The sequence below is a fragment of the Mustela erminea genome, chromosome 15, assembly GCF_009829155.1.
Source record: "Mustela erminea isolate mMusErm1 chromosome 15, mMusErm1.Pri, whole genome shotgun sequence".
In the NCBI taxonomy this organism is placed as follows: domain Eukaryota; kingdom Metazoa; phylum Chordata; class Mammalia; order Carnivora; family Mustelidae; genus Mustela; species Mustela erminea.
In genome coordinates this window covers 62885365-62911536 of record NC_045628.1, presented here as the reverse complement: position 1 = coordinate 62911536, position 26172 = coordinate 62885365, and the positions used below count along the sequence as shown (strand labels likewise).

At 42.0% G+C, this 26172-nt stretch overlaps 1 protein-coding gene across 1 annotated transcript in view; it reads left to right on the top strand.

Moving 5' to 3' along the window:
• The window catches only part of NEK5 (NIMA related kinase 5), a 59610-nt gene that overhangs the window by 8605 nt on the left and 24833 nt on the right, over positions 1–26172 (top strand). Inside the window, exons 3-16 of the mRNA XM_032314184.1 lie at positions 430–526; positions 7284–7381; positions 9280–9363; positions 9449–9519; positions 10701–10787; positions 12953–13007; positions 15163–15363; positions 15443–15524; positions 17445–17578; positions 20293–20477; positions 21363–21429; positions 22237–22353; positions 23313–23399; positions 24792–24884. Coding sequence (XP_032170075.1) covers positions 430–526; positions 7284–7381; positions 9280–9363; positions 9449–9519; positions 10701–10787; positions 12953–13007; positions 15163–15363; positions 15443–15524; positions 17445–17578; positions 20293–20477; positions 21363–21429; positions 22237–22353; positions 23313–23399; positions 24792–24884 — 1458 coding nt within the window. The remainder of the gene's footprint in view (positions 1–429; positions 527–7283; positions 7382–9279; positions 9364–9448; positions 9520–10700; positions 10788–12952; positions 13008–15162; positions 15364–15442; positions 15525–17444; positions 17579–20292; positions 20478–21362; positions 21430–22236; positions 22354–23312; positions 23400–24791; positions 24885–26172) is intronic.

The following is a 26172-nucleotide window of genomic DNA, read 5'->3' as shown; positions in this document are numbered from 1 at the left end:
GTGTTTCTTTTCAGCAATGGTTGCTGCTGGAACATTGCCTTTTTATAAGGAATTTCTTTGTTGCTGAGAGATAAATATTAAAATAAGTTTCCTTCAGAGACCTAAGTAATTAACAAGTTGCCACCAAAGCAACTGAACCTTTAATACAGCAGACCTACACCAGAAATATTTATTTTCTTGTTTTCAATTATCACCGACAAACCATTGATTCGCTATAGATCACGCTGTTAATTCTAGGAATGTCATTTCCTGCCATTGAACGATCAGTTTCAGAAGTGGCATTAGAAGCCAATGAAATCTTCGAGAATTTTAGATGATAGCAGAAAGCATCTTCTTGAAAACAAATTATTGATAACTACTTAGATTACTTTATAGATAATACTATATAGATAATAGTATCTTTATACTCTATCTCTTAATGTAATTTAGATGCCCAACCAAGAAAAAGAAGCTTCAAAGAAAGAAGTAATTCTTCTGGCCCGAATGAAGCATCCCAACATTGTAACCTTCTTCAGTTCGTTTCAAGGTTTGGCTTATCTAATATTCTTCAAATGCTTTAATAATATAGTGTAGGTACATAGACATCTAGAAAAGATTTTTGAGAACTGTGCATAGATTCATTTTTTTAAAGGGACTCATTTTCCCATTTCCTTAAATCATAATTTGAGACACTGACTTTATTTCCTTGCTAGTGAGTTTTTGTAGAAAACTTCTAAGTTTGCTTAATTTTTCCCTCTCCTTAATTCTTGTTGCCTCGATGGTTAATGCTGGTGTATTGGTTTTGCTACAGTAAGAACCCCTAAGTTGTGGCCTCCCAGTAATCCACATAGATTTCTCATATTACACCTTGGCTGTGAGCGGGTGGGGTCTGCAGTCTGGGGTCCAGGTGATGGAACAGCCAAGACAGGGAGCATGCTGAGCGAGAGGATGGGACAAGACACGGAGCCTGCCACGCGATCACTCTCAGAGCCCTGTTAGGATGTGACCTGTTTCTCATTTTCTGTCTGAGCTCCCATTCCTGTTGGCAAAGCAGCCATGCAGCCAGCCCGGGTCATGGGGTGACAGGGACGGTGTACTCTGCCTCTAAGAGTTCTTGCATGTGCTGGGGCAACAGGTGAGCCCCCGATCCTCTTACAGCAAACAGCCACGCTCGCGGGGAAAAACATGCCTGAACACAACATCTCTTCTGCCTCCGTCTACAGTCAGCAAAACAGGCAAAAGTTTCTGTCCTGGCGGAGCTTACCTTCTAGGGGGAAGAGACAGGCCATAAACACGTTTCCTGTAGGTCGGGTGCATCTTAGGCTGTGATGCACTGTGTCTGCCCACAGCTCACCACGGGGCATCCCCCTGCCCCTGGCATTGGGCTGGGAGCTTGGATTCCCAGGCTGTAAGTAGTTAATGGAGCAGGAATGTCTTCAATGTCTTCAAGCACCCTCGGGGGTGTACAAATCAGGAGATAAATATGCAGAGCCACTCTATTTTGAGCTTTCACACTGTGTAGAGCACTTGGTTCCTTACAAACTAAAATGACTGTGTTCAGAGCAGTTCTCTGTATGGCCCTCTTTGACTGCTGGGTATTTAAGAGAGTTCTCAGGGCTCTTGTGTGGTCTTCCTGGGACTGGAGCAGTAGACGTGAGCAGGAAGTCGAGTTCTTTTGAACAACTTCTAAGGGGCAGCCACTGAATAAAGCGCCCTCCTTTCCTATTCTTGGATTCCTAACAAAGCCAGAAGACGATCTTTCTTTTCCTCATTCTTTGGGTTGTTGCTGTGACTCCCTCTGTCTGGCTAAAGTCTACTCATGCTCAGGCCTTCTTGGAGACTGCGGTTCCCATTATGGCGCCCCCTACTGACCTTGCATAACACGTCTGCCCTTGTGCACATGCCTCTGTTTAGAGGACTAAGTCCAAATTCCTTTCAGATAGTGGCGTTAAGAATTCTTCTGTCACCACTTGATCCTCCACATCCAGTGCTTAGTAGGTGCTTAATCCCCAGTGGTTGAGTGACTACATGGACTGGACCCCTTTCACAGAGTAGTCTATGTCTTTATGCCAAATAGACATTTGAGGACCATGGACACAGGTGCTATTATAAAATTAGAGGTCATTTGGACCACATAAATGACCTCCACTGAGTCTGTTTATATTGTAAGCTTAAACTTTCTTAGAACAGCTTTATTTTTTGTTTTTGAAGTTGAGTGCCCCTGTGTTTAGGAAAGCTAGAGCTATGGGGATGCCCCTGGGTTTGCCTGTCAGGTTTTCGGGACTTGAAACCTGGAGCTTATCAAGATAAAGGCTTTGTTTACTCTCAACAGCTTGTCTCGGAACAGAAGAACCATTGCTCTAGTTCAGCAAATGTTTGTCTGTAGAAAGCATGAACTTTTTATAAGTTTGACGCAATGTATGAAAAACAGGGCATGTAGTGAGATTTTCCTATAGCTAAATTGATTCCACTTAAATTCCTTCAATAAATATTTATCAAGTCCTCTTACATGCTGGGTGTGTCCTGGGTTTCATCGGTGAACACAGGAGGCAGAAGCTCTTCCTGCACTGTTGTTTTCTGTTGCTCGGTAACAAACCATCACAAATTCAATGGCTCCAACCAACACCCATTTATCCTTTCCTGACCCCTCTAGATCACAGGTCTGGGTGTGGCTTAGCTGGATTCTCTGCTCAGGGCCCCACAGCTGGGTCTGGTCTCTCCATGGAGGTGCAGAGTTCCCTGCCCTGCTTACTTACATTGTTGGCAGAACTCATCTACTAGGATCATAAGAATGATGATTTTTTAAGATTTTATTTATTTATTTGACAGAGAGAGATCACAAGTAGGCAGAGAGGCAGGCAGAGAGAAAGAGGAGGAAGCAGGCTCCCTGCTGAGCAGAGAGCCCGATGCGGGACTCGATCCCAGGACCCTGAGATCATGACCTGAGCCGAAGGCAGCAGCTTAACCCACTGAGCCACCCAGGCGCCCAGGGGTCTGCTTTCTTGCTAGCTGTTCACTGGGGGTAGTTATGGCCTTCTGGAGGCCAACAACCCTTCCATGCCCTATGGCCCCTTCAGTAGGCCTTCTTCCACTTGCAATCTCTCCCTTCCTCTGTCTCTGACCTCTAGACCTAGATCTTGATGGCTCTGATAATTAGGTCAAGGCCCCCAGGTAAAATCTCCTTTTCTATGAACTCAAAGTCAACTGACTTCAGCGATATCAGCGAAATCCCCTCTGCTGTATGTCGTGACATCGTCACAGGAGTGATAGCCCGTTGTATCTACAGGTCCAACCTGCACTCCCAGGGAGGGAGCCCACACCGTGTGTGCACTGGGGCTGTGGATGGGGAGAGACAGACAATAAATGGAGGCTAACCGAGAACCACATTGTAGAGTATGTTAGAAGGTAGTAAATGCTGGGGCAACGTAAAAGGGTGGGGCAGGAGTATGGAAACAATTTCTAGCAGGGTGGTCATTCAAGGAAAGACTGGAAGATCCACGCTCAGCTCTGCTGAAGAACTTTCTGGGCCAGAGGACCAGCTACTGCAATGGCATGAGGGCAAGAGCAGGCCTGGCGGGTTAAAGCACTGGCCAGGAGGCCTTTGGGAAGGGCTGTCTGCTGTGGGCCCTGAGCATCTCTGCACATCTCTGCCGAACGTGCCAGGAGTGCAAAGTCCTGACCGCTGTCTCTCCAGGCTGTATCTCGGGTTTGTGGTGAGGGACACTGAAAGGCAAGATATCTCCAAGGCAGAGCTGGCCTATTTGCTGCTCACTGGAAAGAGGCAGCTTCCTCCAGCTCAGGTTCCTCTCCTGTCACGTTGCCCACAGCAGGTGCACACGTCCGTCTAGGCTCATGTGTTTTACCTCCGTGGGATGAGTGCTAATGTGAAGCTCTGACACCTGCTTTTGCCAAGAGTAATAAAGTCCTTGGCCACTGGCCCAGGAGTCAAATGTCCTAGCATCCATGATATAGTCAGAGGTTTGTAAGTGGGGGAGAGACACAGAGCCCTGTGGGACGTCTTGTGAGTACAGTGCAATGGGCAAGAGAGAAGAGTAGAAGTACCTTCATTCTTGATGCTGACTCTGTGTCCCTCCTTGATTTGGGGCACTAAAATGCTCTTATTTTATGGAATGATGGTGATATGGGTGATACTTCATCAAATCTAGAGGCCATAGATTACTAGATGCACCATTACATGCTAATTCCGAGGAACAGTACTGCCAACTTGACAAAACAGAGCTCTTCTTTAACCCAATTTTTATTTTCTATGTATTAAAAGAGCTTTTTAAGACGTATTTACTTTCTGTTCTTCTTGTACATACATAAAAAGGAAACTACAAGTGAATTAAATTGGTTAATTTAATTCACTGGGTCCACAGCAACCAATTGAAAGATGCCAATGTCTGTAAGATGCCATCCTGATTTTTACAAAGTGCACTTAAGAATGAATTAATTACAATATTAATTAATTAATTTTTGCATGTTGGAATTTGACCATAGAAAGCTTGGTTAATGTTAGTCCCTACTATGAGTGCCCCTCGGTAGTTTAGAAAGGTTAATGACCAGTGAGCTTCATAATTCGAGAAGTTGCTGCCCTATAGTGTGTCTTGCACTTCTTTTTTAGAGCATCCTTTTCCTCCTTTTTTCTGCATTTTCAAATATTATACCTGCTTTAAGACCAAACACAGATCTGTCCCTTCATGGAAAGGGACCTCTCTCACGTCTGCTCTGAGAACCTCCAAACTTGTACTCACGTGGCACATAATATGCTGTATTATAATGCTAGTGTATAATCTTCATTTCCATCTGTGAGACTGGAGGCCATGAGGACAGTAATTATTTCTTATACCTCTTCCCCCTTCCCCTACAGTGCTTACTTTGCTTAAACAGATGGAGAATTTGAGAATATAAATGGTCTTTCCAGAAAGTTCTAAGCCCATCGCATACGAAAATAATTGGTGGCTAGAGGGGTGGGGGAGGATGCATATTTAGAAGCAAATGATACTCATTAACCCAAATAGTTTCTTCAAGATAGCTCTGCCGTGATTAATCCTGAAGCAGCCACTTAACTTCTTTCACAGAAAGCCAGTGTAAGGCAGAGTGAGTTGAAGGTTGGTGGCAAGGAAGTAAAATGGAGCCCTTTCTCCTTAGTTTTCCTGATTTCAGCAGTCCCACTGCCATTCGTTCATCACTGAAGTGGCCCTCTCAAGGACTGAGCTATGAGAAATAGCAGTTCTCCTAAAACTCACGCATTCCTAAAGATAATTTACCCCCTAAATCATTAGGGCATGTCCGGAAACACCTTCTTAAAACCCGCCTGGACTCTCCAGGTCTGTCGTTCACTGTCTCTTGTCTTCATTGCCCTCTAAGCCACAGACTACTGCGGTGGCTCTTCTCACCTGTGCTGACCAACTCCCCAACTAAACGGTCGCCTCCTCATGCAGGAAGGATGGCTTGTGTGCTTTATATTCCCAGCACCTCATTCCTTGGCCTGTCCTCAATAACGGTCCGTTGATGAATGAATGGATCTGTCCCCTTTAAGGAGGTGGGAGTCGAAGTGTTCTGTGAGAGGAGCCCTGAGTTTGTGAATTAGCCGCAGTGGAGGGCAGACACTATCAAGGTGCTCACAGCCTCTCCGGAGCTGGTTTAAGCTCCTTGAAAGAGAGAGGGAGCAAATGATAGCTCTTTGGCAAGAGATTCTGAAATTTAGTGGATACTCAACAACATGAGGCAAAACATGAGGAGGATTAATACTTGTTTTTAAGCCTGATTTTATGCCGTTTTTTGTTGTGTTCCTTAGATGGTTTTATGAAACCACTTAACCGCCCTTCCTGAAGCCCCTTCCAGGTGGCAGTTCCCATGCCAGGTGCAGGGAAGACAAAAGAACAAAGTGGGGACTCTGTCTGCAGGGAACCCACAGAGGAGTGGGAGAAACGAACAACATAGAAGGAGCCCTTTCCAGCAGGAGCCCAGCTGGCGGTTGGCTGGTTCTGGGGAAAAACTGGTTGAGCAGGAAATTGCACACACATATTTATTTTCATCTATAAATGCACAATCATTTGCCAAACTTTTGATATAAGACCAAGGCCTCATCTTTGATGATGAACACATGGAATAGACTTCTGAAGACTCCTTCTTGGGCAGACTACTCCCCTTGTTTCTGGCTTCCCATTTCCGTTCCTTAGAGTGGAGTCAGAATTTACAGACAGTCTGGGTGCACAGTCTTTTTAAAGCTTTGTCAGTTATTTTCCACTTGTCTTACCCAGCATGTAGGTCGAAGACACCTCTCTTTTTTTTTTTTTTTTTTAATTTTTTTTTTTGAGATTTTATTTATTTGTCAGGGATAGAGGGAGAGAGAGCGAGCAAGCACAGGCAGACAGAGAGGCAGGCAGAGGCAGAGGGAGAAGCAGGCTCCCTGCCGAGCAAGGAGCCTGATGTGGGACTCGATCCCAGGACACTGGGATCATGACCTGAACCGAAGGCAGCGCTTAACCAACTGAGCCACCAGGCGTCCCCTCTCTTTTTTTTTTTAAAGCTACTTTCTTTTACTGAGTTCTCCACAGTAGTCAACATAGGTTTTGTAGAAATAACCACATCTGTCTTTTTTCCATTCATTTCTCATCAGTTCGTGCAATAATGGCAATAACAAGTGTAATTGGCTGAACAGATTTGGGGATGGACACCATGATCTTGGTGACAATTCATGGGAACAGAGGTACCTGAGCGTGCGGGAGAGACTAGTAGGCTCCAGGGGTACCCCTGAGTGGGCAGCAGGAATGGTAATGACTACAGAAAGTAGGTCAGGGAGAGGTTAGTTTAGAAGAGTGTCCATTGTGCTCAACAACATAGTTGAGTAAGTGCCATATAAATAAAAGGTTACACCCAAAGTTCAAAGGTCTATTAATGCTTCCTGGGGTTTGGGTTAAGATTCATGGCTGCCGTGTAACAGAAGATTTCTCATCTCTGGCAGGAATGTGTTCATAATCGTTGTTACCATTTATGGAACTCTCATTATATGCAGGCAGTGTTGTGAGTCTCTGACACAGATGAACTCGTTTAACCTTTGCAACAATCCTTAGAGGAGTTTCCATATTATTATCTCCACCTTACAGATGAGATAATGAGGCACAGAGAAATTTAAATAACTTGCCCAGAGTCAAAGAGCTAAGAATGTTAAGTGGCGAAGTGGGCCGAGAATCCAGTCCATGATTCTGCAGCCAGCGTTTTTAACTGGTGTATAATGCATTTTTCTGTATATTCTCCACTTTTGAGAGCACGAAAGGTAATGATGCCTTTTCTTACAGAGAACAACAGGTTGTTCATTGTGATGGAGTACTGTGACGGAGGGGATCTCATGAGAAGGATCCGTAGACAACGGGGAGTGTTATTTAGTGAAGATCAGGTAAAAATGCCTCCAGTTTGCCTTTTAATTCGTACTAGGGGGAATTAAATTCATAATGCCATAAGTACGAGGCCGTGTATAGATACAGCATGATTTCTGGCAGAGAAATTCAAACGTACAGTAGTGGATCAATATTGTTGATAGATTTAGTCCAGAACAGATCTGCAATTGAACTTAAATTGAATCTCTTTTTGAGAGTGAACCTTGAGAAGAAGATAGTGCTGTTTTGGGGCAATCTCAAGTAGGATGCCCTTGAGATCAATCTTCATGGCTAAAAAATTGTGAATGTGGCTATTCCTCAGCCATTTTAAATGTGACATATTTATAGCTTCACTCTTCTTCCTTTTACCATTTAGTACGCTGTTATAAAATAGCTCTCCCACTTTGCTAGGGAGCATAGAAGCCCTTCATGGCAATGGCTATTTAGTTTCATTGATTATGAAGAGAGAGGAGAGAAAGGCCGAGAATAATGGCCTCGATTCCCATTCTCTCTTCACACAAACACATTTTTCTTCCACCCTCTGAGCGTCCTTTGGAACCCTCTTGGGAGCTGTGCCTGTGAAGGACACAGCAGGAATGTGTGTGTGTGGAAGGGAATCCGAATGGGGCCTGTGTGACGGGTGGGGCAGGCCCCTGCCTGGAGCAGCGCTCAGGAATGGCCCGCCGCCGTCTTCCGGCAGTTTGTTTCTGTGTCCTATTTTACTACTGAAAGACCTCACACCGGTATCATTTCCTCCTAGAGCTAAAATGGAATAGTTTGAATGTACACATTTATCCCTAAAACTTTGTAAATTTAATCAACCATTCTTCCTATGCTCCTTCATATTATATATTAAATTCAGTATTTGTAGAAACCCTCCTTTCTTCCCCTCTAGCGATTATTTTGCCACATTTTTTTAAAGTTTGCTTTGCTTTTTTTTTTTTTTTTAAGATTTTTATTTATTTATTTGACACACACAGAGAGGGAGAGATCACAAGTAGGCAGAGAGGCAGGCAGAGAGAGTGGGGGAAGCAGGCTCCCTGCTGAGCAGAGAGCCCGATGTGGGACTCGATCCCAGGACCCTGGGATCATGACATGAGTTGAAGGCAGAGGCTTTAACCCACTGAGCCACCCAGGTGCCCCTATTTTGCCACATTTAATAAAAACGGTCTTCACCACAAAATTTTGAATTACATTTCCATTTGTTGGAAAAGAGCTAAAATTACAATCTTAGCATCTGGAGTATGGCTATTTTTTGCTTTTGTTGTCCTTTTTTTGTGGAATCTGGCGGACAAGGAACCAATGACATTTTGGAAGTTTAAAGAAGTCTTTATAAGCATAGAACACATTTTTAAAAAGAGGCTTATGGCCAGCTAAGATAAAATAAAATCATGACTAAGAAATGAAATTAAGTTCCAAAAATTTCAAAAGTAAAATATTTGTTTTTATATTATATACACATATATTGATAGTTCATTGAAAATTTTAATAACCTCACAGATTCTCTGCTTCCTCTTTCCCTCTCTGCCTTGGCAACCCCTTTCCATGAAAGGGAAACACTGATGGCACCAGGGTTATCAGGAAATGCTGCTTATCTGCTATCCTGATGCAGTCAGCAAACCAGTGTTAAGAGAAAATAAAAAGCAGGAACTGCCTCCCTCTCTCCTCTGCTTCTGTATCGTCTCTTTTCTGTACATGGAGCTCCCTTCGTTACCTGCACATTTAGATTGCCTTTGTGCACCTTCATTTTCTTTCTATAAAAAGAGAATTGTGTGATTAGATGATATATCTAAAATAGTTTCATTCACATAAATACATACACATAAATATGTTATTTCTCTCTTTTTGCATATTTTCATGAAGACATTTCAGTGGCCACCAGACTACTGATTGGCTTTGTTTTATGTTCCCTCTACAGATTCTGAGTTGGTTTGTACAGATTTCTCTAGGACTAAAATATATTCATGACAGGAAGATCTTACATAGAGACATAAAAGCTCAGGTAACAGCTTGGAGAGATCAAGACAGAACTGATCTTTCGTTTTCTTGAAATATCTCCAACAACATAGCATTTTCTCCATTTATAGAACATTTTTCTTAGCAAGAGTGGAATGGTTGCAAAACTTGGGGACTTTGGTATAGCAAGAGTTCTGAACAAGTGAGTATTTTTAAAAATCATTTTCTATTTATAACAGCCAAAATATGTATTTTTAGGTATCATGAATTAAGATATTTAAAGTTTGGTTTCCAGATAATTTTAGAGAGCTATTTATATAAATTCACTAAATCATTCATTCATACGATGTTTTGCCTACGATTAAAATTTCCAAGATTAATCTTGGTATAATAGAAAGATAGTGGCAATGTTTTATAGTATGATATAAGTTTATCAAATGAGTTGTGACTGCATATGCATAAAGCTGGTGAGAATTGAGTGCAACAGGCAAATTCGCACATGCTCTGGGCAATATATATATATATTTTTTAAGAATTTATTTATTTATTTGACAGAGAGAGATCACAAGTAGGCATAGAGGCAGGCAGAAAGAGAGAGAGGAGGAAGCAGGCTCCCTGCTGAGCAGAGTGCCCGATACGGGACTCGATCCCAGGACCCTGAGATCATGACCTGAGCCGAAGGCAGCGGCCTAACCCACTGAGCCACCCAGGTGCCCAGGGCAATATATTGATGCAACTATTTTGGAAGACATTTTGTTGGTAATAAACATCAAGAGTTTTTTAAATGTTCTCTTTGTTCTAAATGAATAGTTTGATATTTGGACTAATTTAAATGCCTAATAATTGGGAAATGGGTAAATTTTATAAAGCTTGGCACAAGCATATACCTGAATGTTACATGGCCACTCACATTTATGATTTTGAAGACTTCTTGATAATGTGAGAACAAACTTTGTTACATTAAGACAAAAATGGAATTCTGAATTTTAAATACTCTGTGATCACAGCTATATGAAAAATATGCATGGAAAAAAAACAAGAAGCAAATATATCCACATTTTAATAATAACTATTTTGGAATAGTAAGATTCTAGGTAATTTTTTTCTTCTTTATTCACTCCCATATTTTCCAAATTTTAAGTCATGTCTGCATTACTTTGATAATTGGAAAGGGGAACTCTTTCCACATCTAAGAGTTTTGTAATGTAACAATTGTATTTCTTTGTGAAGCCTTTAACCATAAATATTTGTTTATGTGTAGATTTTGGGCTGGTGAAGTATAAGTTTAAAAATCAATTTATTTTACTACTCTGTTATTAATATGCAATAACATATACTCCAATAACAAACCATGTTATTTTATTATCTAACATAACTTACTAGTTCCATGGAACTCGCTAGAACTTGTGTTGGAACGCCATACTATCTATCCCCAGAGATCTGTCAGAATAAACCCTACAACAATAAAACGTGAGTTGCCAACGATTGGTTCGAAAGTCTCTATAAAGCGGGCAGATTCTTTCCTATGGTACTTTCATAATTTCATTTCCTTCACCTGTGAAATGGGGATCACGGTGACTGTCTCCAACCACCTCAGTGTCCCCTGAAGCTTTTGAACGTATTTAGAAGAAAGACATTTCATCTGAAGACACAAGTGATAAAAAGACTAACATTGAAAATTGCAGTCTCTGTGATATGCATCTTTTTGATTTTTCATACCTTCCAAACACTGTTTAGCCTTACGCAGGAAAGTGTTGTGGAGGGGTCAGGGAGAAAGCAATGAGAGTTCTGGATTAGGAGCTAGGAGCCCTAGCCTTGGCTCTGTCACCATGTTGACCGCATCGATTGACCTCTGCAGGTCTCAGTTCCCCTAGCTGTTAGGCAATTGTTAAGGTATTTCCAGCTTTAAAACCCAACTAGTTTTGTGTAGGAGATACCAGAGCCTACTATCTCCTACACAAAACTAGTTGGGTTTTAAAGCTGGAAATACCTTAACAATGCCTAGAAGGACTGAATTCCTTCTAGGCGTTAATTTTGCATTTGTTTTGGAAAGTACTCAAGGGATGTTTGGCTGTTTGACTTTGCAAGAGATAAGTGGAGGGCAGAGCCCAGATGGTAGAGATTTCTAAAAAGAGTAGTAAATATTTCTCTGCATAATAGAAAAACAAGCTTTTTTTTTTTTTTTTTTTCCCCCCCCCTGGAATAGCCTAGAATAATACCAAGAAGGGGTTTGGCCTCCAGTTGGGCAGGAATGCAGCTAGTATAGCCTGCGTGGAAATGGGGACTGTCCAGAGAAGCACCCTGGATCATTTGCATTGTTTTGTACTGACTCAATACTTGAGTCAACATTTAAATATGCTGACTTGGTGCTTTTGTTAATTGGAAGACCTTAGCAATAATCAGCTGGGTAGCTGCTGCCTGGTGGATCAGGAAACCAGTCCCTGGCTCACCGTAGCCCCCACCCCACGTAGGGCATAGGAGACTTGTAGAAGTTTCCACCCAGTGCCGGAGTGGACCACACTGGCTGGTATAGAGGGTGCTCTGGGACAGGGGAGGGTATGGGCCTAGGGAAGACCCGGTGATTATAAAATTCTGAGTGGTCGTGGGAAGTGGTCTGTGAGTTTCTAGAAACTCTTAGGAAAACACTAGAAAGCAGTTGGAAATTGTTTCCTACGTATTCTGTAATCAATCTTCATTTCCTCAAGCCTTCAGGATGTCTCCCTCTGCTCCTGCCCACACTCAGAGGAAGTGTGGCTAAACAGTGGGGCCGTTTTCCTCACTTTACAGAATCCTTGTGTTCATTGTTTCATTTCTCACTGTATTTTCTTTGTTTTTTTTTTTTTTAGATTTAATGATGCCTTTTTTATAAGATAACTCCTTATTACACCAATCACATAAAAGCACTAAGTGCTGAAGAGCAAGCCTCTGGTCATACATTACAAGCACAATTTTCAATTTATTTAGTGCCAGATACTATGTTGTCTCTCTCTTTTTTTTTTAAATAAACATATAATGTATTATTAGCCCCAGGGGTACAGGTCTGTGAATCGCGAGGTTTACACACTTCACAGCACTCCACCATAGCACATTCTGTCCCGAATGTCCATAACCCCCCACCACCCTCTCCCTATCCTTCCTCCCTATCAGCCCCTCCCCCCGCCCTGCTGCAACCGGGTCAGTTTGTTTTGTGAGATTAAGAGTCTCTTATGGTTTGTCACTATGTTGTCTCTTAATAGAGCTTTGGTTCTGTCAGTGGCTTTAAGAAGAATATACCTTCCTAAATCAACCAAATTTTACCCTTTGAATCAAAACAAATCCATGTTTGAGTCTTGCCAGCTTCCTCCAAATTGTTCAGAATTCCTTACATACACACATTTCCTCCGAGCACATGAAGCTGAGATAAACACTGAGCCCTCAGATTGTAGCAAAGTTGGTATATCTTTTCTCTGCTAGGATTCTCACAAACTGTGCCTTGTTTCGATGTGACCTCTTACCTTAGTAGGACAAAGAATTGAAAAAGTAAGGATAAAAGTTGTAAAATTGTAAGAATACACAAATATCAGTCACTGTAAGAATAAAGACTTTAATTGAGAATTATGGCTATTTCTTGGCATGTGATCTCTTATCTTCCCCAGGGATATTTGGTCTCTTGGCTGTGTCTTATATGAGCTTTGCACACTCAAACATCCTGTAAGTATGTTAATCATCAGAGTAATCTTGAATCATTAAAACTCTAAAAGTGAAATTAACTTTTGAGAGGAAAAAGGTTAATGTTTGGAGTTATTAGGTTGTTAAAAATCACATGGACAAACTATTAAGATGAGTGATCAATCCATATATACAGACATGGAAAAATGTGCAACTTGTACAGTAAAAAACCCAAGCTAAACAGCATATTTTCCTTAAAAATCAACTGTGCACAAATATATAATCAGCGAAGGGAAAAGGTGCATGGGGTGAAGTCTGTAGGAAACCAGACACAATCTTCTAAGACCCTCTCCCAATGGAGTCACACAGGAGTCATGCTACTTTCTCCAGCAAAAGCAGTGACAGCACGTGTGAAAGGTTCTCACCCAGAGAAGCTCCTTAGAGACCCAGTGCTCAGGGTTTTGATGTGGAACTGGCCATGCAGGCGCCCTATGCCTGGCAGGTACCACGCTTCCAGACTCCCAGGAAGAAGCGGGTGTTCAGCATCAACCATATTGTTTGCACCATCAGTGTAGGCAAAGAGAGCCACTCTGAACACTGAGGGAGCCGGGGGAACTCTCCAGAAATGTGAGTTCCCAGAAGCCAGCCAAGGGCCAATATGGTAAGGAGGCCTGTCTTTTTTTTTTTTTTTCCTTCCTTTTCTTTCTTTCTTTTTTTTTTTTAATTTTATTTATTCATTTGACACAGAGAGAGAGAGATCACAAGTAGGCAGAGCAGCGGGCAGGGAGAGAGGAGGAAGCAGGCTCCCTGCTGAGCAGAGCCGATGCTGGGCTCAATCCCAGGACCCCGAGATCATGACCTGAGCCAAAGGCAGAGGCTTAACCCACTGAGTCACCCAGGCACCCCAAGGGGGCCTTTCTAAGGAAAGCAGTCTTAAACCTGCTGTGTGAACACTTTTCTACACAGCTGTTATTATTGTTATTTATTATTACTACTATTATTATTGTCAAAGATCAGACAGCTAGTAATAGCCTGATTAAACCTGATCTTTACTGTGTCATCGAACGTTATGCTCATGTGTAAACCCATGGCCTCATACAATGGAAGATTCTCTGGTTAACGAAGAATTTTTTTTTTTTAAAGAAAGATCAGAAAGTAGTTTAACATTTTTTTAAAAGATTTTATTTATTTATTTGACAGACAGAGATCATAAGCAGGCAGAGCAGCAGGCAGAGCAGCAGGCAGAGCAGCAGGCAGAGAGAGGGGGAAGCAGGCTCCCTGCTGAGCAGAAAGCCTGATTTGGGGCTTGATCCCAGGACTCTGGGATCCTGATGTGAGCCAAAGGCTTTAACCCACTGAGCCACCCAGGTGCCCCTGGTTAATGAAAAAGTTTTGAGGAAATGTTTTTGCTTTGTTAATTTAGAAAGCAAGGTGTAAACTTTCATATTGTTATGACTTCAACTCTGTAAACATTATTTTACTTTTTTCAAAATGTAAGCTCTGTGCCCAATGTGGGGTTTGAACTCACAACCCTGAGATCAATCGTCACATGCTCTATGCACTGAGCCAACCAGGCACCCCAGTAAACATTGTTTTAAAAGACTAGAAGGAAATATACCCTTGGCTGACAAAATTATACATATTTACCCTGTTTGTAGCTTCCTCTTGCTTCTAGTTTTTCATAATGAATAAATATTATTTTGATAAGAAAAAATTAAAACTAAGAAAAGCTTGTTTTATATAACGTGGCATCACATTGTGTAACTGCCTATAATATCTACTCATCAAATATTAGTTGATGAAAACCATTTAGGGTAGACCATAGTACTTCTAATTGAAGCCTTATAACGTTGTGTTTCAGTTTCGCTTTGTTTTAAGATTCAATTTCCACTTTTTTAATTTATAAAGTCCAGCTTGAGCAAAAGCAAAAGGATTGCTTCCCCAGGGTCCCTCAGCTGGATCAGGGAAGGGTGGTCAGTACGAGCCCCCCACCCCAGTCCTGGGTGCAGGAATCTGAGGGTGACAGGCACAGACCCCACCCCCCAGTGCAGAGGTGTGTTTCTGCCACAGGCTTGCCTGCGTGGGGGCCCTTCTGTTGAGCACCGGCTGGAAACATTGTTTTGTTCCTTGATATTACTTTACAAACTAGTATTCAACGTTTTCTCTGATTTAATGTCACCATTCCTTGTCCTTTCAGTTTGAGGGTCACAACTTACACCAGTTGGTTCTGAAGATTTGTCAAGCGCATTTTGCCCCGATACCCACAACGTTCTCCCGTGACCTGCAAGCCTTGATACCTCAACTCTTTGAAGTATCTCCCCGAGATCGGCCGTCTATTAATTCCATTTTGAAGAGGTCCTTTTTAGAGAAGCTTATTGCCAAATACTTGACTCCCGAGGTGAGCTTGGAGATGATTCTGTGTGGATTTTGGCAGAGATTTTGGTTAGCAGGTCCTTGACACATGTGTTCCATCTTAGGTCATTCGGGAGGACTTTAGTCATAGCCTCACACATAAAGCAAGACGGTTGGCTTCTCAGCCTGCAGGGAAGGGGGTCCAAGGTAAGAATGATTTGACCACGTGATCAAAAATAATTTCTTACGTGTGTCACACATGGTGAGTTTTAATATATGGCTGACAACATTAGCAGGGAAGTTCCACTAAATACACTGAACATGGACGTTTAAAATATATGAGCAATGTTGGGGTGCCTGGATGGCTCAGTTGGTTAAGCATCCAACTTTTAACCTCAGCTCAGGTCTTGATCCCAGTCATGAGTTCAAGCCCAGCCTTAGGCTCCACACTGGGTGTAGAGTCTGCTTTAAAAAAAAAAAAAATTATATATAAGTATATACACACACACACATTTTTCTTATATATATATGACAGTTATTTCATATATCTATTTTTTCCTATATATTTTTCTTACATATATTTTTCATATTTCAGTAAGTATATGTAGTATTCAATAAGTATATATATATATTCAGTAAGTATATTGAATACTATTGAATAGTATTCAGTATTACTGAATACTATTCAATAAGTATATATAGTATTTCAATAAGTCTAGCTGAGAGAGTATTTCATATATATATACATATATATATATGAAAAATCATCCTTTCGAATGGTGACTAGTGTGTTTGCCTGTATATCTAGTTCACGCCTGCTCTGAATGACTCCTATCCTCTCTTCCATTAGTCAGGAAACTTCAGGAAGCCGTGGATTTACTAATGAAGATACTTGACGAGGTAGAATCCTAACTTAACTTTTGTGTAGGGAAGAGACAGAGAGTTGGAGAAGGTTCACAGACAGACCCGGGATGATGACATGAAGCAAATTTTTTATAGGGAGGAGGGACTGGTGGTTCAGAGTTTTCCTGCAAAGGCCTCATGGAGCTGCAGTTAGTATCTCGGACCTAATCAGTGACTGTGATCACTATTTTAGGGCCCCTAAGCGAAGCAGGGGATACTTTAATGATCAATAGAGAAGCAGTTTTAGTGGCGGGTTCAGGATCAGCTGATGACATGCCCCATGCATGTGTGTGCATGTGAGAGACGCAGATAGTAAAGAAGACAAAATTATTAATTCCACTGATATTGTGAAATAAGGGCAGTGTGGCCTTAGTCATAACCCAATGTCTGAACTGAAAGGATGAGGAGGAGTAGAACATCTCTCCAGGAAGGCAGTGACAGGGAAATCTATCTACTGTCATAGAGACACTAGACTTGAGGTAAGTCGTCAAGGGAAGAAGAGTGACTGAGTCCCTCTGCCATGTGTGATTTGGTTTGCTGTTGTTATACATGGGTTTAGATTGAGAATGTTTCAAAGTAGGTAAGTGGAGGGTGAGAGAAGGCACACTGTCCACATTTCTAACAGAGGAAGGAAAGGAAAACAGGAACAAAGCCTGATGGTGGCAAACACAGAGATGTACTTCATGGGGGCGCCTGGGTGGCGCAGTCAGTGAAGTATCCAGCTCTTGATTTTGGCTCAGGTCATGATCTCAGAGTCCTGAGATCAAGGCCTGGGTGGGGCTTGGCCCTCAGCAGGGAGTCTACTTAAGATTCTCTCTCTCTCCCTCTCAAAAAAAAAAAAAATCCTGCTCACACATTTCACACAAGAGTGTGATGTGAGCGACATGACCTATAGCCCAAGTGATGATGACTACATGTAATTACTTATGCCATTATCCAGTGCATCCTTTTTCTATAAATGTTAGCATTAATCCCTAATTTTTTGAAAGCACTGTTAAATATACTAGAAATATGTGAGGGAACCCTGGATAAAATGGTTTTCTCCATTAAAAGACAATGCAGACTAGTTTTCCATACAGACTTCTCTCCTTGGGTCTAAACATCTCAGACTAAAGCGACCTTCCTGGGTCACGAAAGGTCCCTATATTCACACTCTCATGAGCACTGATGTTAAGATGTTGCCATTTTAAAGAAACTGAAGTTGTTTTCTTTTGGTTCAATAAGATTCTGTGATACAGAAAGCGAGATTCCAGGGAAAGTGTCTACCAAGATCAAGGCTATCAGAGCCATTTAAAAAGAAGGAGATATTGTATAGAAATGAAAAGAGACCCCCAGCTGGAGCTCAGAAGCCTATATCTGTAAGTTGTACTAACCCCTTCTTCTGGTTTGTTAGCAGGTGTCATGTCCTACAGACCTACATGCACATGTTCCTAGGATATAAGCCCATTGCTTTGGAGAACACTCGTTTTGTCCTTATGAGCAAAATCACTGTGCACTGAGCATTAAAGGGGTACTCCATTGGACAACTCGTAGTTGTATTTCCTTGGAAGTATCCCATGTTCTAGTTTTAGTTTTCCTACAACTTAAAATCTTTTGATTTCTTTAAAGAAATAAGGTTTTTCTAAATAGAATAAGTGAGTCACATTGCAGCAGAAAACGGGCTGCATTTCATTCCCTTAATTCTAACGTGTTCTATATAATTGAGAAATTTTTAGTATACAGTCAGGGTGATTTTTTTCCTAGAGACTCTCTAGGCTTAGTTATCTGAATCCACATCGACAGAGCATAGAACCTCTTAATTCATGCTAGTGGAATGCTTCTGGTATATAAATGATAAAATGGTTATTGTCTCTTCATTGAATTGTATTTTTTTTTAAAGATTTTATTTATTTATCAGAGAGAGAGAGAGGGAAGAGAGCGAGCACAGGCAGATAGAACGGCAGGCAGAGGCAGAGGGAGAAGCAGGCTCCCTGCTGAGCAAGGAGCCCGATGTGGGACTCGATCCCAGGACGCTGGAATCATGACCTGAGCCGAAGGCAGCTGCTTAACCAACTGAGCCACCCAGGCGTCCCCATTGAATTGTATTTTTAAAGAAGGTTATGAATGTATGATTAGAGGACTATTAGAGGACTAAGTGTTTACTTGTTACATAGACATTTTAGAAAATGTGGAGGTGTATAGATAGATTTTGAAACTATGAGTTAAATTACTGCTCTTTGTTTGATAGACTGTGGTTTCACTTATATTAAAGAAATATGAAAGTCAGGGAACCTGGCTGGCTCAACTGGAAGAGCATAGGAGTCTTGATCTCGGGTCATGAATTTGAGCCCCAGGTTGGGTCTAAAGATTACTATAAAAATAAATAAATAAATAAACTTAGATTCCAGGACGGATTAAGTTACAAGAACAAGTCTGATGTTCTCATTACCACTTGGGATTTTAAGGAAGAACCTAAAGAAGCTGTTAATTCCTTCCAATACTTTTCTCTATTTCTAGCCATTTTCAACAAATAGTTAATAGTACCTTGTTTGGGGTTGTATACAGGTAAAATTGCGAAACTAAGAAACATACATCACACTTTAAAATATTTTCAAAAATAAATATATAATTTTTGTCTAGACTAAGAGATCAAATTTAATACATTTACTTTAATGTTTAAAGAAAACTATATGAAGTTGCCCATTTAAAAAAAAAAAAAAAAAGATTTTATTTATTTATTTAGAAAGGGAGCACGAACAGAGGGCGGGGAGAAGGGAGGAGAGAGTGGACTCCCTGTTAAGCTCAGGGATCAGATCTCAGGACTTGATGTTCTTGATCTCAGAACCCTGAGATCATGACCTGAACTCAAACCAATCTGAGTAAAATGTTTAACCGACGGAGCCAACCAGGTGCCCTGAAGGTGACATTTTTTTTAAGTTAAAAATGATCCAATATCGGGACGCCTGGGTGGCTCAGTTGGTTGGACGACTGCCTTCGGCTCAGGTCATGATCCCGGAGTCCCGGGATCGAGTCCCGCATCGGGCTCTCAGTTCCACGGGGAGTCTGCTTCTCCCTCTGACCTTCTCCTTGCTCATGTTCTCTCTCACTGTCTCTCTCTGAAATAAATAAATAAAATCTTAAAAAAAAAATGATCCAATATCTACAATTCCATAGGGTTCCTCTAACATATGTAGGAACCACACAGCATTAAAAAGAACAAAGAACATAGTGTGTTACTTCTTCACAGTGAGGAAACCTCAGGTTAAACCCTTTGGTTATTTATATTTCCAGCCACCAGTTCTAGGCCTTTCCAGTGGTTTGAACTTCTTTTTCTCTTTTGTTATGTAGGCAGTTGTTCTGGCTGTTGTTGATTTGGCCCTAGTTTGCTAGTTAGCAACAGGGTCTTGGCTGGTTTTCATCTGTTAAGTTGGTCTGGTTCTTATCTCATAACTCAGTGGCCTCACTTAACTCTGAGACAATCGTTTGTTTCTGATTCTCCTCCTGTTATTCTGTTCCGGTTGGGAAGGGCGATGAGGTGTAGCTTGGGGCCATAGCTCATATGCCGTCACAGCTGTTAAATGACTTTCCGCGTGTTTACTTGGGAAGAATGACTGAATGAATCAGCATAGTCTTTCCTTCAAGTCATGATGACAACTCGTATTTAGTTCATCAGCACCTAAAAATGTTACGAATCCCCAAATTTGTGACTTGTGCAATAACATTTATTCTCCCATAAAGTACATAGAAAATAATAATACTGAGTTTAGTTTCAGAGCTTGGGTTGAGTGTGCACACTTCCTAGCTAAGCATTTTTGGTAGACCAACCATGAAGTATGCAGGATTCCTCTTCACACCGTAGTAAAATTGTAAACTACTATGCTACAGTAGGACTTACACTTCTAAAATATTTTCCAGTTCTAGGATTTGGGGATTCTAAGATTATTTACTTTGAAAAATGAGTCTAGAGCAAAAATGACAGAAACACTAAACTTACAGTGCCTTGTTTTAGCTGTGGTCACTATCACACTGTCAGTTATTATGGATTTTAATTTTGTGTCTTCAAAAATCTTTCCTCTTCTTTTTGATCCTTCAGATAAAAATGGTAGAAAAGCCCAAATTTGCTGCAATGCGTGGACATTATGACTATTATTATGCCCAACTTGATGTGTTGAGGAAGAGAGTGCATGAACCAATTTACCACTGTGTTCCTCAAAAAGATTCTGGAGTTGAGGAGAATTATAATCAGGAAGAAAGCCATAGTCTGTCACCAGGTCAATGGTAATGTTAGAGTCTAACTTGAACTTTGGTCCTCTGAAATATTTTGCTATACCAACATTTATTCGAAAGCCCTCCCAATTCTCCTAAAACAAATAATCCAAGAAGAATTTCCAACTCTTCATCTTGAATACCAATTCACAGTTCCCTTGATACCGTGTCATCTCAAATCTGATGTAGCTTATCTTCTTATTCATGGAGCCATTGAACCGTGAGCAGAAATTCATACTCCTGAATTTTTCCCATTTTTTTTCTTCCTTCTAGTAAGTTCCACCATCTGGGAGGAAGAAAATAGTGGTATATATATCATTTTCCAAAGAAATGATTAATATTAATCCATAATAATTGAATTACAATCAAGTTATTTAAGACATATTGAAAAGTGAAATATCTTTCATTCAGTATCTATTTTCTTAGGATCTTGCATTTGTGTAACAGTGTGAGGACCAGAGGTAAAGAAATGGGTACCATCTTGCTCTCAAGGAGCTCAGAGCACAGTTTATAAAATGGACAAGCAACTGGGGTGGTGAGGCCATTGATCAGATACCTGCCCAAAGCGTGAGAAGAACCTGGCATAGGTTTTTCTTTTCCCCTCCAACACATTGTAGACCATCCTGTCCTGAAGGAAAAATCACCGCATCAGAATATTTTTCTGTTTCATCTTCTCCTGTATCCCCAATTGGCACAGTTCTCTTTGCTTCCTTTCTTTCTGATTCCCAAGTACGCATTTTGTAACTGTGAACTACGTCTTGAATTCGGAACTTTCAAGCCACCGGTGAACTGTGAATCTCATTAATAAATCTCACGAATAAATAAAATCCACTTCTCAAATTAGTGCCTACGACTAGTAAAAATTCCTACACCAGCTGAACATTTTTATTTTCTAAGGCCTGCGGAATACCTTCAGAGGAAATGCTCAGCCCAACAATATAAGCTGAAAGTGGAAAAGCAGTTGGTAAGTAAAATTCCAGTTCCGAGGGGCAATCAGGAATTTCCTGCTCACAAATACTCATGGGTCCTTCCTTAAGTCAAAGTGCATTCCACACAGAGGGTCAAGACCACCCTCGACCTTCTCCAGTTTTTAATAGTTAAAGAGGAGTAATGGAAATGTGCTTGAATCAGGGTGTTGGAAGCCTGCTTTCTTCCCGGGCTCTATCACTTGCTGTGTGACGTTGGGCAGGTCATAGGACCTCTCTGAGCCTCAGTTTGCTTTTTATAAATGACAGTTTGGAAGTAGATGAGCTTCTGAGGGTCCCCTTCAGTGTTAAAATTCCTTGATTCTATTTTAGTAGAATTTCATACATTTCTTAAAGGTGACTATTGTATTTTATCCAAAGTGAAATTTACCCTTTAAGTGTAGTGTCAGAGTTCTGGGGCTGAAGGAGGCCAGATGTGCATTCTATTTCTCTTACTCTGGTTTTGGACTGCTCAAAAGCTCTAGTTCTATTTCCCTGCTTAACCTGATGCCCTAGAGCAGCTCACTTTCATAGAACTTCGGTTTCACAAATTATAGTTTAGTAGTTCAAAAAATGAATAGAGGTGTCTCACATGGTATACATGATAAACAACAGAAAGGGTTTTACTAATGTTCTTTGCTTTTTAAACATGTCATACTGAAATTAAGAAAATTCTACTGCCCGATCCCCAACAGTGAATCTGATTCACGATACAATTCTTATTTAAAGGAAAGGATCCAAGGTGAAACGAGAGGAAATTTCTAAAAGGCCAGTATGCTTTATAAATCATTTCATTCCATTGACAGGGTCTCCGTCCATCTTCTCCTGAGCCGAATCACCACTGGAGACAAAAGCGAAGGAATGATGGAGAAGAGCCTCGATTCCAGGAGCTGCAGATCAGGAGAAACAAAGTGATGGAACAGGTTAGAAACAGTCTGATTCCAGGTCTGCCAGGGTCCCCGCACCGTTGTCTCTCGCGCTGCGTGGGATATTACTCGCAGCGCTATGCCTGAGCAAGGGCCCTCTTGCATAGTCCTCGGACACACTCGTGGGAAGCGCCTTCCTGGGAGTTTCTGGGGATACAGAGATGTGGAGTTCACTTCCTCAGAGAACGCAGCAGAGCGAGGGTCATAAAGCTTTTGACCTCGGGTTGATAAAGTAACTGTCCACCATCACCATTTTTGAAATCTGTATTCGTGTCCGAGGGTCGCCGTAAGAAAATTTAACAAACCAGGTGGTTTAAAACACCACAGGAAAAAAAAAAACACACAGAAATGTATTGTCTCCCAGTTCTGGGGGCCAGAAGTCCAAAATGAAGGCATCAGCAGAGCCCTGTTCCCTTTGAAACCCGGAGGGGAATCATTTGCTTCTTGCCCATCTTTGACAATCCTTGGCTTGCGGCTGCGTGACTCTGCTTGCTGTCATCCCGTGGTTGTCTTCCTCCAGGGACACCCGTGGTATTGGATTAGGGCCCCATTTGACTCCAGTGTGACCACATCTTAGCTCAACTAGCTGCATTTGCAATGACAGTGTCCCCAAATAAGGTCATGTTCCGAGATACTGGGGGTTAGGATTCCAGCGTATCTTTTTTAAGGGGGGGGGGACCAAGTTCAACCTGTGAAAGTGGAATATATAAAGGAATTGTATGTCACGGACACATTTTGGGTTTTATATAAAAGTGAGATCACTGAAAGCCCCCTGTCACTCCCAGGGAGGGAAGGACCGCAGCTGAAATGTAAGGCAGGTTATCATCTTTAGGGACACTGGGGTTTCTAATTCTTACTGTTGATCACACAGTCTTTAAATTCTTAGGCTGTGTAGAGATTACTCAGCTCAGTTGTTCACCAGCATTTCAAATTTTTGGATTGGGATTGTCTTCCAGGAATATTGGAAGCAGTTAGAGGAAATACGGCAACAGTACCACAACGACATGAAGGAAATTAGAAAGAAGATGGGGAGTGAACTGGAGGTGAATACATTTTTCTCCTAAAGGAAACTTGATTCTACGGACTGAGAGCTAACTAAACTTGTAATAGGAAAGCTAACATTTAATTGAAGCTTTTATAATGGCTTACTTGAGGCTACCCACACTGGTGAGGACATCTGAGACTCTCATTTGGGAATGGATATTATTAAAAATATTCATTGTCTCCCTTGTGAATCAGTCAGTACTCACTGACAGAGCAGCTGCTTTACACCAGAACCAGATTAGAGGCAGAGAGTACGTCTGTATGTTCAAAAGTCTGGATAAGGCCACATTTGAGTGCAGTTGACTTGACTGATTCTTGAAAATTCTTTAAAGTTGCTGCATTGGAAACTCATTCTTCCATCTCTCAGATCACTGCTTATTCAATAGAGCTCCAGACGAGATAGCTGGCCTGTGTCTGTAGACCATGTTGCGTGAAAAACACCCGAATGTTTGACCATAGAACCACCATCCTGGAACGCTCCTCCTATAAGAGGCCAGCGGTTCCGAGGCCTGCCGAGGACATGGCTGGCCCCCAGCTCACATGCATGCAGTGGAACTGCCCACACAGCTGGACTTGATTTCTTTCTCCTTTTCCTCCACCCCTGAGGGCACATAGATAAATGAATATGGGTGAAGGGAGCGTAGGGAACAATTCAACTGTACGTACTTGGGCTTTGAAGCAGAGTCTTCACACACATTATCTTCTTTTACTCCCCGTGATAGGGAAGGATAATAACTCATCCAGAGCCACTTTGTTATTATGAGGTGGAGCAAACATCTGATTCTGAAAACTCTTTCTAATATACGCATTCTACTCACAAAGAGTTGGAAAGACATGACACACATGTATGAGCAATGACCGAGTGAGACTGAGTATAATTAAGCTCTGTATGTGCCCAGGAGTAAAGATGAGCCAGGAGAGCATTTTCATGGTCTTAAATGGCCTGAGAAGAGGAGCAGAATTTGGGGATGCAGAGCTGAGGGGGAAGGCCTTCTGCAGGAACCACGCAGAGGTCCACAAGGGACTGGTGGCACTGGAGGGGGAAAGTTGGAGATGGTTCTCTCCAGAGCACAGGCTGGTTAATGGTGAGGAGCCTCAGCCTTCTTTTTAAGGCACATCTGTGATGGGAAACCCGAGTCCAGGAAGGATGGATAGCAGACTTTTCTAGAGAGACCAGGAAAGATGCAGGTGGGGGATTGCCAAGGGCAGCCATAGGGGAAGGGACCCGTAAAGAGGGTGCTGTTCCAGCCACTTTCAATGATGGCGCCTGGGCAGTGGGAGGAGAGCATTTCCTCACTAGATCCCACTCAAAACTGGCCATGGTCCACACTATGGACTTCAGAACCCAAAAAGAATTAATCCAATTGACTGTATATAATTTGTACTTTTAGGAGGACTCAAAAATAAGTCATAAAACCTATTTAGTGAAGAAAAGAGACCTGCCCATCCACCAAGAGGCACCTGAGGAAGAAACTCGTATGCAGGTGATGGTTATAATGAGGTGATAATGCGTTTCCCAGCGAGCTGCCTCTGGCCCAGAGGTTCTCAGACCTCACTGTGCAGGGGAGCTTAAAAGCTCAGATGCCTGGGCTTCTGCCCAGATGGTCTGGGGGTGGGGCCCAGGCACCCTGTTTGCAGCAGCTGGCTAGGCGATTCGGGGTACAGCCGAGTTTGAAATCTGCTCTCGGGTGTGTATGAGAGCTCAGCATTCTGGATAATGTTCAAGTCAGAGTCAGACACATTGGTCAGAAGTCTGATGGTTAACGTCTTTCCACTTCAACCTTGTGTTTTTGGTGGGAAGAGAGAACTGGGCAGAGATGAACTATCCCATGGCTCTCCAGAAGCTTTTTGGTTTTTCCCTCCTTGGAGGTCTTTCACCTTTATCTTCACGGTGCCACAAAGGCTTGGTGAAAGGCAGATGAGGAGGACCCATGTTGAGTGATGACCAAAAGTGTCTTGCCTTGTGAAAAACCTTGGGACCTTCCATAATGTGATGCTGGGGAGCTCTACAGTGGACTGAGTAGGGAGGATGGGGTTCAGGAGTCTAAGATAGTTGTATTTTAAGGAAAATAGAGAAATAGGACACTTTTTCTACAATTGAGACAACCAGACTACACAATCCAATCAGACAGCCAACCTCACAAAGAAAGTAAGATATAAAATCACAGTTCTCTTTCATAGTTCAGGATCTTGCAAGGCAGAAAAACAGCCTTCCCAGGCTTGTGGGGCAAACAGGTAATAGTGAGTCAAGGCAACACATCTTGTATGTGAAGTACCTACCAACGAGGCAGCAATTACTTCTCAAGGAGAGATGATAGAGACCTTCTGTAAAATAGTGGCGAGAAGACAGCATTGAAACACATGCACGCGGGATGCCTGGGTGGCTCAGTTGGTTAAGCAGCTGCCTTTGGCTCAGGTCATGATCCCAGCATCCTGGGATCGAGTCCCACAGCCTGCTTCTCCCTCTGCCTCTGCTGCCACTCTGTCTGCCTTTGTTCGCTTGCGCACGCTCTCTCTCTCCCTCTCTCTCTCTCTCTGGCAAATAAATAAACAAAATCTTAAAAAAAAAAAAAAAGAAAAGAAAAGAAACACACACGGGCGCGTGCACACCCACACACCAAGGAGACTCATGCTTCTGGCTGGAGAGGGGTCATACCATTTACTAAAGACTGGGAAGAGTAGGGAGCACGCTTGCTGTGGGAGGCAATCAAGAGTTCCACTTCGGACATCAGTTGAGTGAGAGAAAGTCTGAGGGCTTCAAGGCCTGTTCAG